Raw genomic sequence first — 13,423 nt, forward strand, 5'->3', positions numbered from 1 at the left:
TTATAAAGGACTCGGACGTCAGCCCCTCACACAGGCCTATTGAGGACTCAGACGTCAGCCCCTCACACAGGCTTATAAAGGACTCGGACGTCAGCCCCTCACACAGGCCTATAGAGGACTCAGACATCAGCCCCTCACACAGGCCTATAGAGGACTCAGACATCAGCCCCTCACACAGGCCTATAGAGGACTCAGACATCAGCCCCTCACACAGGCCTATAGGGGACTCAGACATCAGCCCCTCACACAGGCCTATAGAGGACTCGGACGTCAATCCCTCACAAAGGCCTATAGAGGACTCGAATATCAGCCCCTCACACAGGCCTAAAGAGGACTCAGACATCAGCCCCTCGCACAGGCCTATAGAGGACTCAGACATCAGCCCCTCACACAGGCCTATAGAGGACTCAGACTTCAGCCCCTCGCACAGGCCTATAGAGGACTCGAACATCAGCCCCTCACACAGGCCTATTAAGGACTCGGACGTCAGCCCCTCACACAGGCCTATAAAGGACTCGGACGTCAACCCCTCACACAGGCCTATAGAGGACTCGGACGTCAATCCCTCACAAAGGCCTATAGAGGACTCGAATATCAGCCCCTCACACAGGCCTATAGGGGACTCAGACATCAGCCCCTCGCACAGGCCTATAGGGGACTCAGACATCAGCCCCTCACACAGGCCTATAGAGGACTCGGACGTCAGCCCCTCACACAGGCCTATAGAGGACTCTGACATCAGCCCCTCACACAGGCCTATAGAGGACTCAGACATCAGCCCCTCACACAGGCCTATAGAGGACTCGGACATCAGCCCCTCACACAGGCCTATAGAGGACTCTGACATCAGCCCCTCACACAGGCCTATAGAGGACTCAGACATCAGCCCCTCACACAGGCCTATAGAGGACTCGGACGTCAGCCCCTCACACAGGCCTATAGAGGACTCGGACGTCAGCCCCTCACACAGGGCTATAGAGGACTCAGACATCAGCCCCTCACACAGGCCTATAGAGGACTCGGACATCAGCCCCTCACACAGGCTTATAGAGGACTCAGACATCAGCCCCTCACACAGGCCTATAGAGGACTCGGACATCAGCCCCTCACACAGGCTTATAGAGGACTCAGACATCAGCCCCTCACACAGGCCTATAGAGGACTCGGACATCAGCCCCTCACACAGGCTTATAGAGGACTCAGACATCAGCCCCTCACACAGGCTTATAGAGGACTCAGACATCAGCCCCTCACACAGGCCTATAGAGGACTCAGACATCAGCCCCTCACACAGGCCTATAGAGGACTCAGACATCAGCCCCTCACACAGGCCTATAGAGGACTCAGACATCAGCCCCTCACACAGGCCTATAGAGGACTCGGACGTCAGCCCCTCACACAGGCCTATAGAGGACTCAGACATCAGCCCCTCACACAGGCCTATAGAGGACTCAGACATCAGCCCCTCACACGGGCCTATAGAGGACTCAGACGTCAGCCCCTCACACGGGCCTATAGAGGACTCAGACGTCAGCCCCTCACACGGGCCTATAGAGGACTCAGACGTCAGCCCCTCACACGGGCCTATAGAGGACTCAGACGTCAGCCCCTCACACGGGCCTATAGAGGACTCAGACGTCAGCCCCTCACACGGGCCTATAGAGGACTCAGACGTCAGCCCCTCACACAGGTCTATAGAGGACTCAGACGTCAGCCCCTCACATGGGCCTATAGAGGACTCGGACGTCGGCCCCCCACACAGGCCTATAGTGGACTCAGATGTCAGCCTCTCACACAGACCTATAGAGGACTCAGACGTCAGCCCCTCACACAGGCCTATAGAGGACTCAGACGTCAGCCCCTCACACAGACCTATAGAGGAATCACTGAAAGTATCCTTACCAGTGGCAGAGAGAGGAAATCTCTTCAAGGAGTTGTTGTAAAAACTGCATAAAGGATCATAGGCTCTGACCTCCCCTCTTTCGACACATCATATACACTATGCTGTCGGAGGAAAACTCAGAACATACTCAGTGATCAACATCACCCAGCATTATGCCTGTTTAGGAGGAAGAACTTTATGATACAACCTAAGACACCGCAGGCCAGAGAGCATGACCGCCTACAAAACACGAATCTACAACAGCTTTATCCCAGCCACAGTTAGACTGATGGCTAAGCACATTAAAGTGGGTATGAAATACAGCCCCCCCCCCCCCCCCCCCCGTGGACATTACCTGGACAGTTACCACTCCAAAGAGGCAATCAGACACATCGGAGCACTACAGCCTCACTTTCATTCTTTCTCTTAGGTAGTCAAATAACTCTTTCAGTGCAATAGTCTGACAAACATGTGCAATATTCCACTTTCCTGTACATTATACTGTCTTGATATTATTTCTGTGAAATAATTCACTCACACACCCAGGCCATGCACTCTGTATCCTGTATATGCATCTGTACACAGTGTGTAACCACTTACTGTATTACGTTCTGGAATTAGTGTGTTGGCTGCTTTTATTATTTACATTTTTTATATTATGTTATTTAATGTTTTAAAAAACTGTCTCTTCTCCTCTGTCTCTCTATTTTTTAAAAATGACTCTGGGAGATACGCACAAGAATTCCAATGTACTTCTACTGACCTGTTCCTGTGCAAATGGCAATAAAGATATCTACTACTACGCTACCAATGATATACCAGGCCCTTCAGGTCTGGGTGTGCAGCAGGACCACAAGACAGGAGAGTTCAGGACAACTGACTTCACTGACTCGACCTGGTCCACTGATGCTGAATAACCTCTCAGGTGACAATGAGCGAAAGCGGAGAGATGTAGGTGGGAGCTATGGAAGTGAGAAGAGTGAGCAAACTGTAGGATATACCCAAGATGACGTAAACCAAAACACCAAAACATAAGAGTGGAAATTGGTGGTATAAAAGGGCTGATACACCGCTGCTTCATTAGGGAGGAGGATTGTGTGGTGTGTGCGAGTGCAGAGCCTCCAGCTCAGGGAGTCCCGTTCCCGTACACTAATAACCAGTGTGGAGACTGGGGAATGGAGAAAGTTAGAAGAGTCTGGAAGGGTCTGTGTCAGGATGGTTTGATTCCCCTGATAAAGTATGCAAACTTAAATCTAGTCCATATTGGTGCCTGATATACCAGGGAAATATTAAATATGCTTATAGGGTGGACAGTTTAGGCCTTGGGAAGGGGGACAGCGATATATTATGGGGCAGAAATTGAGTTTTTTTCAAGGGACTTCCTTGTGAGTGTTTTAAGAATAATGGGACAGAGGAGGTGGGCATCTCCGGGGGAAACTGTCGAACTGTTTGGGATGTGAAAGGCGACCAAGTGCAGAATGGAGAAGTATGGAGCATTCCGCTGGATGCATTAGAGAACCAGAGCGTACCTCTGACAGATACGTGGTGGCTGTGTGGTCAGGAGGGAGGATTGAGGCCTCCTCTCCCCAATAATTGTGGAGGCCTCTGCACTAGGGGGATGTTAGCTAGCCAGGTGGATATTTACTCTGACAAACAGCCCTCTAGGTCCCACAGGTTTGTTACGAGCTGCGAAGATGATCCCAGTGTGTATATAGATGCCATATGCCAGCCGAGGAGCATTCCAGACAAATATAAGGTGAGAAGTGAGATAGCTGCAGGGTTTGAATCATTATTAATTTGGCCTACTGTTAACAAAAATGTGGAATGGAAAAATTATCTGTACTATAATCAGCAGAGGTTTATCAACTATACTCAGGAGGCACTCGCATCTCTGGGGGAGCAGCTTCAGGCCACCAGTCTGATGGCCTGACAGAACAGGGTGGCCCTGGATTGGCTCCTGGCAGAAAAAGGGGGAGTGTGTGTGCTGTTCGGGGATCAGTGCTGTACATTTATTCCCAATAATACAGCCCTGGATGTTTCATTTACTGAGGGTATGAGAAAGTTGCAGGGGTTACAGGATGAGATGGCGAGAAATTCGGGACAACATGACGGGTTGTTTGACTGGTGCTATAATATGTGGGGTAGTTGGCAGTAAGCCCTTATGAAAGCACTCTGTGTGCGTGCTGTGTTCATTCTTGCTTTGCTACTAATCTTTTGTTGTGTAGTTCCTCTTGTTCGCTCCCTAGTGGGAAGAGCGCTGTCTCAGCAGGCGACTATAGCTGCAATGTTTAGAGTGGTGGGAGGACCGTTTGGAGCGGCAACCTCCTGGACCAACACGGAAACGGATGGCGACATAGACACCTTGGATACGCTCCTGCCCATAGCTGAAGTTCGGCCGTACCGCCTGTGAATACTCCATGTTGGAAACGCTGCAGCCTGCCTGCCGCCCACGACACCTGGGACTTTCCTGCTCATGACAGAGTGCCTGTTATAGTAATCTACAGTGTTATCAGTTAACCTTTCAGTTATCTTTGCATTAGCCGTATATGTTTATGTAATGAGCTTGTGGTAGGTGATGTACTCCTGGTAGATTATGTATTCCTGATAATATATGCAATGTATCCTGGGGAGTTCATTGCTGTTGGTTGATTCTGAGTGTTGATAGTTTGTGAGCCATGTCAGCCATGGACCCTGAAGGGGGGCCGCGCCTGTGGCGGGCTGGGAGTGGAATTTCCCTAGATCTTAGGGTATTAGCCCTCCCTCCTAGGCTGGATGGACAGAATTGTGTGTGGGACTCTTTAGAATCCCAAAGGGGGGAAATATATGGGATATTATTTAGCACTATACAATGTAGAATATAATCATTACGGTATTATTAAAAAGCATGCCAAATACCCGTGATGTAATCATTATAATGTAATCAACACAATGTAATCAATTGAGTATGTATTTGCACCTTGTATTAGCCGCAAATGTTCTGTTAGCTACTTTATGTTAGCCCTGAATGCATGAATAGCCACCTTTATTAGTGTTATGCCTTATCATTATGTTGAAGGACAAATATATTATCAACCCTCTAATTAGACAATGTGCAACAGGCTCACCAAAAGTTCACGGCTGAGCATTTTTAAAAAACCAAGTGGAGATGGTCGCACCACCATTACGTTCGGCTGAGGGACCAAACAGTAAAAGAATTGATGGACAAACTTATCACCTAGCGGTGTGGATTGATGTAAAAAACAATGATTGTGAATGGTTGAAGGAATGATGATGCTTAAGTGACGAGATATTGTTAAATGATAAGAACTTGTATAACAATAGGTATAAAACAGTACTGGACACACTTTAAGTGTCCGGCCTTGGTTGTAACTTAATTGTTGCAATAAAGACTGAATTTGGATCTACACCAGCGGCTTCTGACTTCTGATTTAGCAGAAAAACCGTTTGAAAAACCACAAAACTAACATTTTGCCTTTTTCCCCATCTGTAACTGTTATTATGTTATTATCATTTAGAACTGAATATCCATACTCCCTTTTAATCTCATGCATCTTTTTTATCATTCCCCAGACTTTACTAATGTCAGTTTCCCGTCCTACTGAATTACAGAAGGACCTCCAAAACTCCCTCTTTGCTCATTTAACTACCCTCCTTACGTTAGCCTGCAACTTTTTGTACTCAATCAAATTCTGAAAGTTGTGAGTACTTTTTAACATTGTAAAAGCTTTGTTCCGAGACTTAACTGCAGTATCACATTCCTTTGTTTACTATGAGATCTTTGGTTAATCTGCTTTGCTGCCTCTAGAATTACTGCATCATGGTTAGATTTCTTTTGTCCGACATAAAGCCGGCCCTGCAAAACGTCACCTAACGTCACCAAGTCACATGGTACAAAAACCTACAAGACAATCGTGACAGATCGTGCAGCATGTGCAGAGAGCAAGTAAGATCGTGCAGCACCTTTCAGCCGGCGTAACTGTAAATGTCGCTACTATGTGCCCCTGGCTTATTTTGTAAATGTCTCGTAAATGTTCTTGTTTGTTTTGTTAATCTTAATGGTCACTGGTCAGCTATTACTTCTGTTGTAATTTAAAGCTTCAATAACAAAAATAATAAAAAAACCTCTCAGCCGGCTGCACAAACTGGAACTGCCTCCGTGACACAACTTTGCCCTTATTGGCTGAACAATTTTAGTCACACGCATGACGTTTGTATCTCTGGAAGTTCCGATACGTTATCTGCTATTTCTCCCGAAAAGCCTGTAAAGAAGTAAAGTTTCAATAAATGCTCTAATAGTACACATAAGTTAATCATTTATTTATTGTTAGTTACTGTAATGTTGCGCTGGTTTATGTGTTTAATCGTCTAGTCTGTGAAGAAGGCATTCAAGTAAGAATTGCATTGTATTCTGTGCATGACAATAAAAACTTTGAATCCTTGAAATAAATGTATTTGATCTTTTTCCTGGCAGCTATCTTTTCACTGCTAGCAGTTTGGATCAGGAGTTGGTTATTGTAGAAGAGGTAATGTGCATGCAGGTGATATTTTTATAGATGTATCTACACCCTTTTGGAAGTGCGGCCATCTCAGTCAGGTCTCGCACTACGAGGAGTAGAAGTTGTCTAGTTTGGCTGCTGTCAGTTTATATTACAAGTTTATATTACAGTTTATATTATTATATTACACTCCTGCAGCCGCCGGCAGATGGCGCTCCCCCTCACGTCAGCTGCAGTCAGACCTAAGTGAAGTCGAACGCACCCAATGGCTCCTCCCCATTCCCAATTATCAAAAAAACCCACTAATTGAATGGGTCGCGTAATTATCGCTATGAATTCTGGGAGTCTGTGCAACTTCAAGACCGCAGCTCTCGTGTTACTTATAACAAGGAAGGAACATTATTCTATATTTTTAATGGCGACCGAATGATTGATTGATATAATGTAGTGTTTCATTCTATATCCTGTTTTCATAAGATATCGACATTTCGTAAACATTCGATATACAGTTAAACCATAATTGGTCCGTCTTGTTTCTTTGTCACCCAGAAACTTCACAACTGTGTTGTGAGCGGATTTTCAGCGCTTATATGTTTTTAAACTTGTCTTAAAATTTTGTGGTACTTCTACGTTTCTGCGCTTTTGTAAATGTAGATCGTATGTTTTGTCATTTGATTAAAGCGTTTGAAGACTTTGCAGCGCGCTGACACCAATCGGCCACCGTAGCTTAGCAACCGAATCATAACAATTCTTTTCCGTTTAGAGTTTTCATTTGAACATTTAAAGCAGCTCAGACTTGCAGTTTATCAGCAAGAGAGAAGACGCGAAAGATGTCCATCGTGAAAACCACCGTGAATCTCCAGAGGATTGACTGGCTGCTGCCGAAAGGTGCAGTCAGTGTGCGGATCGCCCCGGAATACATCCCCGGTCCAGTTGGCCGAGGTAAGGATGGCAAAATGATGCCCAGACTAACTCAGCACTTAAAGAGTTAAAGTCAGAATATGCTTGACTAGTCTTCTTGAATCTTCTGTTCTATTATCTTGTTTTAGAAGTACATGTCTAAATAATAAAGTAGTTCACCTTTAGCTTTAATATACGGGAGTCTTTTTACATGTCTACTGCATTATATAATGAAATCAGTAAAATCTGTGGCTGTGCTGTGTTTAAACATCAGAGAAAATCATCATGAAGTGGTAAAGTAACAGCTGAATATATCCTAATATACGGTGTTTCCCCGAAAATAAGACAGGGTCTTATATTAATTTTTGCTCCAAATGACGCGTTACGGCTTATATTAAGGTAGTATTTTCCCAAGTATAACATGCTACAGTATATTTACCGGTATTCATGAAAAAAATCCACATTTATTCAAACACAGACATCATGTCATCTTCTAACAGTATCTTTCCATGTAAACAATTTGACGGTGAATTTATTCATGAACAAAATTCTGCTGTATACTGCATATGTTTATTCAAATATAGTCGTAATGTCATGTTCTTCTGGAACATCATCGTAAATCTCCAAGTTCCAAATTCCGTCCTGAATATCTCGCAACTCAATTTCCTGTAGAACCAGTGTCCCCAATCTCTCATGTTTAGCAATAACTCTGTCCTTAAATGAGCGCCTCTTGTCCATGTAGCCTTCTCGTAGTATAACCGCATCTCATTCTAGTTACCGTACAATCCATGGGACAATAACTAGGGCTTATATTACGGGCTTCTTGAAAAATCATGTTAGGGCTTATTTGCTGGGAAACGCGGTAGAAATCAGAAAAAGCATAAATCTTAGTTTGGTACCTTGAGAGTGAATAAATAATGCAACTTATGGAAAGTGTAAGATATGTAAAGGATTTGACTTAATAGTCAGTTGTTGATGCCAGCATTTGGATTGAGTGGGCTGCTATATTTGATGCACATGAACCTTTCCAGTGTTGTTTTTCGCTGTTGTTCTGCGTATCAGGGAATCTGTGCACAAACTGGCTTGTTTTTATAGGTCAGGTTCCCCTGCTGAAACGCAGACGGCCCAAGTCAAGACCAGCGCATAAGTTTCCCAAGCGTGTGTTTCCTGTATCCAATAAAGACGGCAGAATTTTTCTTAGTGTGCAATACCGACTGCTAAGTGTGATATCTGTGATGGTTGTGATGTAGTGTTGTTGTACAGTGACATAATGTTTCCTTTAAATTAAATATGCTGTCCCCTGTCTTTATTATCCCAAAGGACAAACCAGTTCCAGTGATGCTGGCCGTCGGAAGAAGTGCCGCACCAGGCCGCCGGCAGCCAGCTCCCTGACCACTTCTGCCTCTCCTGGATCTGCTGCCATCCCGGTGGCAACCAGCAGGGGTCAGCAGGGCACAGGCCGCCGTAGAAATACGGCGGGAGGCCGGTCAGGGCGAAGAAGGAGGTATGACCAACAGAAGGGGTTAGAGCCTAAGCCCAGCTCACCAACCTTCTCCTCCTCTTCATTTTTATTTCCGTCTTCAGCCCCCTCCTCTTTTGTTTCATCCCCATTTCTTTTTATGGGCTCCTCTGTTTTATCCCCACACTTAGTCACACCTGTAAGCCCAGCTCCACATCCATATTCAGCTCCAGGCCTGGTTCATCTGACCCCTCTGCTTCAGGCTCCAGCACAGGCTGTAGCCGCCTCATCTCACCTGGAAAAATTCTATTGGTTGTATAACTATTATGTAACCAAGTACTCTAAAATGACCTATGACGCCAAGTGCTTTACTGAGTACTGGTGTCAGGAGTTTTGGAACAGACATTTAAATGAAATTAACTTAGCGAAACAGGGGAAGAATGAGGATAATGAGGGTACTCATTCATCCAAGAGGCGTAGGATTGATGAAGATGAGTTCATCTTTCCTATTGATGCACTGGAGCAGCTAAGTACCATGCCCAGGGCTCAGGAGATGGGTGTGGAAATGGGCTATCAGTCAGATGCACATAGCTACATTTCCCTGTAGATTCAGCACATAATTACACGAGACTTGTCATACATACTTAGGATAAGATAAAATTAGGATATGTTACCATGTAGTTCTATAGCATAAGGTACTATAGGATAAGCTTAAGATAGGATAAGGTTAAGATAGGACAAGTTAAGATAGTCTTAACTTGTATGCCATTTTATGTTTTACAAAGACATGATAAATTACCATAAGTTTAGGATAAGATTATATGAGATAACATAGTATAAGAATAAGATAGGATTGCATAGCATAAGATAAGAAAGATAGGATAAGATAACATAGAATAAAATTAAGATAGGATAGGTTACGGTAAGCTTAAGATTGTATAACATAGGATTAGATTAATTATAAATAAAGCAGTCCTCCTTAGAGGGGGGGTGGTGGAGGGAATATTTAAGAAATAAAAATAGGATCAGTTAACATAAGGTAAAGATAAGATTGTATAACATAGGATTAGATTAATTGTAAATAAAGCAGTCCTCCTTAGAGGGGGGGGGGGTGGTGGAGGGAATATTTAAGAAATAAAAATAGGATCAGTTAACATAAGGTAAAGATAAGATTGTATAACATAGGATTAGATTAATTATAAATAAAGCAGTCCTCCTTAGAGGGGGGGTGGTGGAGGGAATATTTAAGAAATAAAAATAGGATCAGTTAACATAAGGTTAAGATAAGATTGTATAACATAGGATTAGATTAATTGTAAATAAAGCAGTCCTCCTCAGAGGGGGGGTGGTGGAGGGAATATTTAAGAAATAAAAATAGGATCAGTTAACATAAGGTTAAGATAAGATTGTATAACATAGGATTAGATTAATTGTAAATAAAGCAGTCCTCCTCAGAGGGGGGGTGGTGGAGGGAATATTTAAGAAATAAAAATAGGATCAGTTAACATAAGGTTAAGATTAGATTGTATAACATAGGGCTACAGTGAAGAAATCAAAAATTTCAAGGCAGCATGAAGGTAACGCACAATCAGGGATGTGCAATTTCTGAGGCATGTATTCAAAAAAAGTATTTTAATTGTGTTTTATGATTCATATTTGAGTTCATGAAATAAAATGTTTTTTTCTACAGACTTTGATCAGTGTTTTTGTATTTTGTAAAATACGAGAAATACTGTATGCATGGTAATGTCAGGTGTGCAAAATGTTTGTGCTAACAAAGGACACAGAGCCCCTAGAAGGGCACAGAGCCCCAGGGAACTTCCAAGCAGCAGAGCAGATTCCAACAACCGAGGATCAAAGGAAAGAAAAGATACTGGCAGGAAGAAGATGATCTTGTGGCCAAAGGTTAAAAATGTAGAAGTTTGGAGAACAAATGTGTTACAAATGAAATATTATTTGAAATGTGCTACAGCTTAATCATTCTATCATACATCCATCCATCCATTTTCCAAACCGCTAATCCTACTGGGTCGCGGGGGGTCCGGAGCCTATCCCGGAAGCAATGGGCACAAGGAAGGGAGCAACCCAGGATGGGGGGCCAGCCCATCGCAGGGCACACTCACACACCATTCACACCTACAGGCAATTTTTTAGCAACTCCAATTAGCCTCAGCATGTTTTTGGACTGTGGGGGGAAACCGGCATACCCGGAGGAAACCCCACGACGACATGGGGAGAACATGCAAACTCCACACACATGTAACCCAGGCGGAGACTCAAACCTGGGTCCCAGAGGTGTGAGGCAACAGTGCTAACCACTGCACCACCATGCCGGCCCACAAATTTAAACAAATTCATTTTAAATAACTTTAATCTCAGAGCCAATTGCCATGTGCCCACAAATATTTCAATTATTATTGTTTATGATTATAAATGCCGAATACATTACTGGAGCCTTCGATTTAGCATACACAGTGCCCTCTACAGGATTCTGTCGAAACAGCATCTCTCAACCTCGTTCACAAGATTTGTCTTTTTCACAAAACGTTTTTCTTTGTAAATCCCAAAATCTTCCTATAAATGTATGTATGAATGCTTCTCGTCTTTTTCAGTCACACGAAGCCTTTATAAATGAGCTCCCCGATTAATCTGTTTACATGAAAACATCTTAATTGCGTTAAGGCATGTAAACGTAGCCACCTAACGAAAGGTAACCACGTGACTTAGCAGACTGCATGTTCCTCATCTCCTCTGTATGGACCATAGAGCTGTGTATCGGAGAGTCTGACAACACGCTACGTTTCAAGATACAGGCATTACAATTCAGTGCACTGCTCTATTTTGCCATTCTTTTTAAAAATGAAAACATGGCACATTATAGAGAGCACACCACCAAATGGATGAAATCTGAGTAAAAACATTTGATTTTTAACGCAATCAGAATAAAGGGGTCTGCATTTATCACTGTCCCTGTAACAATCCAGCATCGTAGCACTACAGCTATTTCGGATTCAGCCAACGAATAACGTTGCTAGTCAGCAGCCTTGTGCAAGCTACTGAAAATTACTAATTACCAATTACTGTATATAAAAGTAATTATAATAAGGGTGGGATTCGACCGTGTGTCTGCCTGGGGGGTCGCCGGCTAGGATCGCCAGCAGTTTGGACGTGTGGTTGGTGCGGCAACGCGCTGCATCAGCGTCTGCTCCCTCTGCCTGACCTGTCCTGTATAATAACATAATCAAGGAAAATAACAGTGGGCTAAAGGTTGCATAGTGATCACATTAACATCGCGTCGATGTTGAAATACATGGTGCAAACAAAAGTAGTGGAATTACACTGACGAGTTACTACCAACACTGCTAGGCAGCTAGGTTTGCTAATGCTAACGTTAGCAGCGCACCCATATGCTACTTCCTCTCGCAAGATAAGGCAGCGTTACTGTCACTGTAAATACAATGAGATCTCTTTGGAGCAAGCCTGTCGATACCATGTTAAGTGTAAAACCACAAGTAAAATACCTTAAAAATAATAGAAATATAGATGGTGCTGAACCATGGTGAACAGTGGAGTCATAACAGAGGCTGTGCGTTGTGTTCAGTCACCTTTCACTGTAAATCACACATGGGTTCACAATCTTTTGTGTCTGCTCTGAATCCCTCAGGGCTGGAGTGAAAACTCCATTCACACTAACATGGTGCCAAGGGGTATTGGGTAGACATGATTCTATCCTTTTTGGATGCAATTTGTTTTACTGATTTAAATAAGTTTGAAAAAATTTCAAAATATAAGGATAGCTCATTGTATCCAAAGGGATGTGCCAAGCTAGCAGTGTTGATGTGCTGCCACCTTCTGGGAAAACGATGAACTGATTTTCAGATTAAGAACATGTATGGTTTTCTGGTATCAGGTGAGAACCGTTCATGCTGCGAACCTATGCTTATGGGTTAGGGTTAAGCTTGGGTCTAGAGCTCAGGGTACTTCCAGGCTTGGAGGCCAAGGGTAAGGTCTCTCTTTCCCCATGTAAGCATTGAATGATGATCCAGCACCAGGGCTTGGGTAAGTCACCACGAGTTGGGAGCCTCATTCCCCAGGTAAAGGATGAACGATGTCCATCCAGCCCGGGGATTCTGGTGAACCTCTCCTTACGCTGGAAGCCTCCTCCCTCAGGTAAGGGTTTAAGAATCTCGCGGTACTTCCATTGAGCCTTGGGGTTCTGGAGAAAAATCCCAGGGCCATCCAACTGTAGCAGTGTGGAATTTTGCGGGTTGGACTTGTTGATTATTTCCGGTAAGTGTGTGTGGGGACCCCTAGTGTGTGGAGGCGTCATTGGCGTTTCCCGGTCCGGTAACTCCCCTTCCGCACCGCAGTGGTCTGCCGTGGTACGCTGGCATGCTGGCTGAGGTTCACACTTATTCTGTGTCTTGGTGGGAGGTTTTGCTGTTTTAATTAGCGTTAATCCTCTGCTTGATTTAAATGGCTAATGGTAATATTTTATATTGCAGTGTTTTTCTGGTGTCTGTGTTGCAGCTCCAGTGGTTGCAAGTTATTCTGGTGACTAGGCCTATAGCTACTTGTCAGTTGCTTTACTTGATGTGTTTTAATTGTAGTTACAGTTGTTGCCAGGATTACAGTTTCAGTTGCTCGTCAGCTTCAGTTTATGCCTCTTCCAGCAGATTTGTCAGA

At 44.0% G+C, this 13,423-nt stretch overlaps 2 protein-coding genes across 13 annotated transcripts in view; both read left to right on the forward strand.

Annotated features, from left to right (window-relative positions):
• LOC125723030 (NACHT, LRR and PYD domains-containing protein 3-like) overlaps window positions 1–13,423 on the forward strand; it is a 325,815-nt gene that overhangs the window by 296,821 nt on the left and 15,571 nt on the right. The gene's annotated exons all lie outside the window — the stretch shown is intronic.
• LOC125723063 (uncharacterized) lies at window positions 6,870–10,746 on the forward strand. Of its 2 annotated transcripts, XM_048999502.1 has the most exons (3): window positions 6,870–7,320; window positions 8,599–8,782; window positions 10,518–10,746. In XM_048999502.1, the coding sequence occupies exons 1-3, from the start codon at window positions 7,209–7,211 to the stop codon at window positions 10,531–10,533; spliced, it is 312 nt and encodes a 103-aa protein (XP_048855459.1). In that variant the 5' UTR covers window positions 6,870–7,208; the 3' UTR covers window positions 10,534–10,746. The 2 variants fall into 2 exon arrangements, with proteins under 2 accessions (XP_048855459.1, XP_048855458.1); XM_048999501.1 differs by lacking the exon at window positions 10,518–10,746 and having other exon boundaries at window positions 6,872–7,320; window positions 8,599–9,371.

This window comes from Brienomyrus brachyistius, unplaced genomic scaffold (assembly GCF_023856365.1).
Source record: "Brienomyrus brachyistius isolate T26 unplaced genomic scaffold, BBRACH_0.4 scaffold45, whole genome shotgun sequence".
In the NCBI taxonomy this organism is placed as follows: domain Eukaryota; kingdom Metazoa; phylum Chordata; class Actinopteri; order Osteoglossiformes; family Mormyridae; genus Brienomyrus; species Brienomyrus brachyistius.

What these genes read in the sequence shown, in the direction of transcription:
- LOC125723063 (XM_048999501.1), top strand. Translation starts at nt 7,209, where the DNA reads ATGTCCATCGTGAAAACCACCGTGAATCTCCAGAGGATTGACTGGCTG. An exon ending in CCCCGGTCCAGTTGGCCGAG is followed by an intron (nt 7,321 to 8,598) that starts GTAAGGATGGCA and finishes ATTATCCCAAAG; the next exon opens with GACAAACCAGTTCCAGTGAT.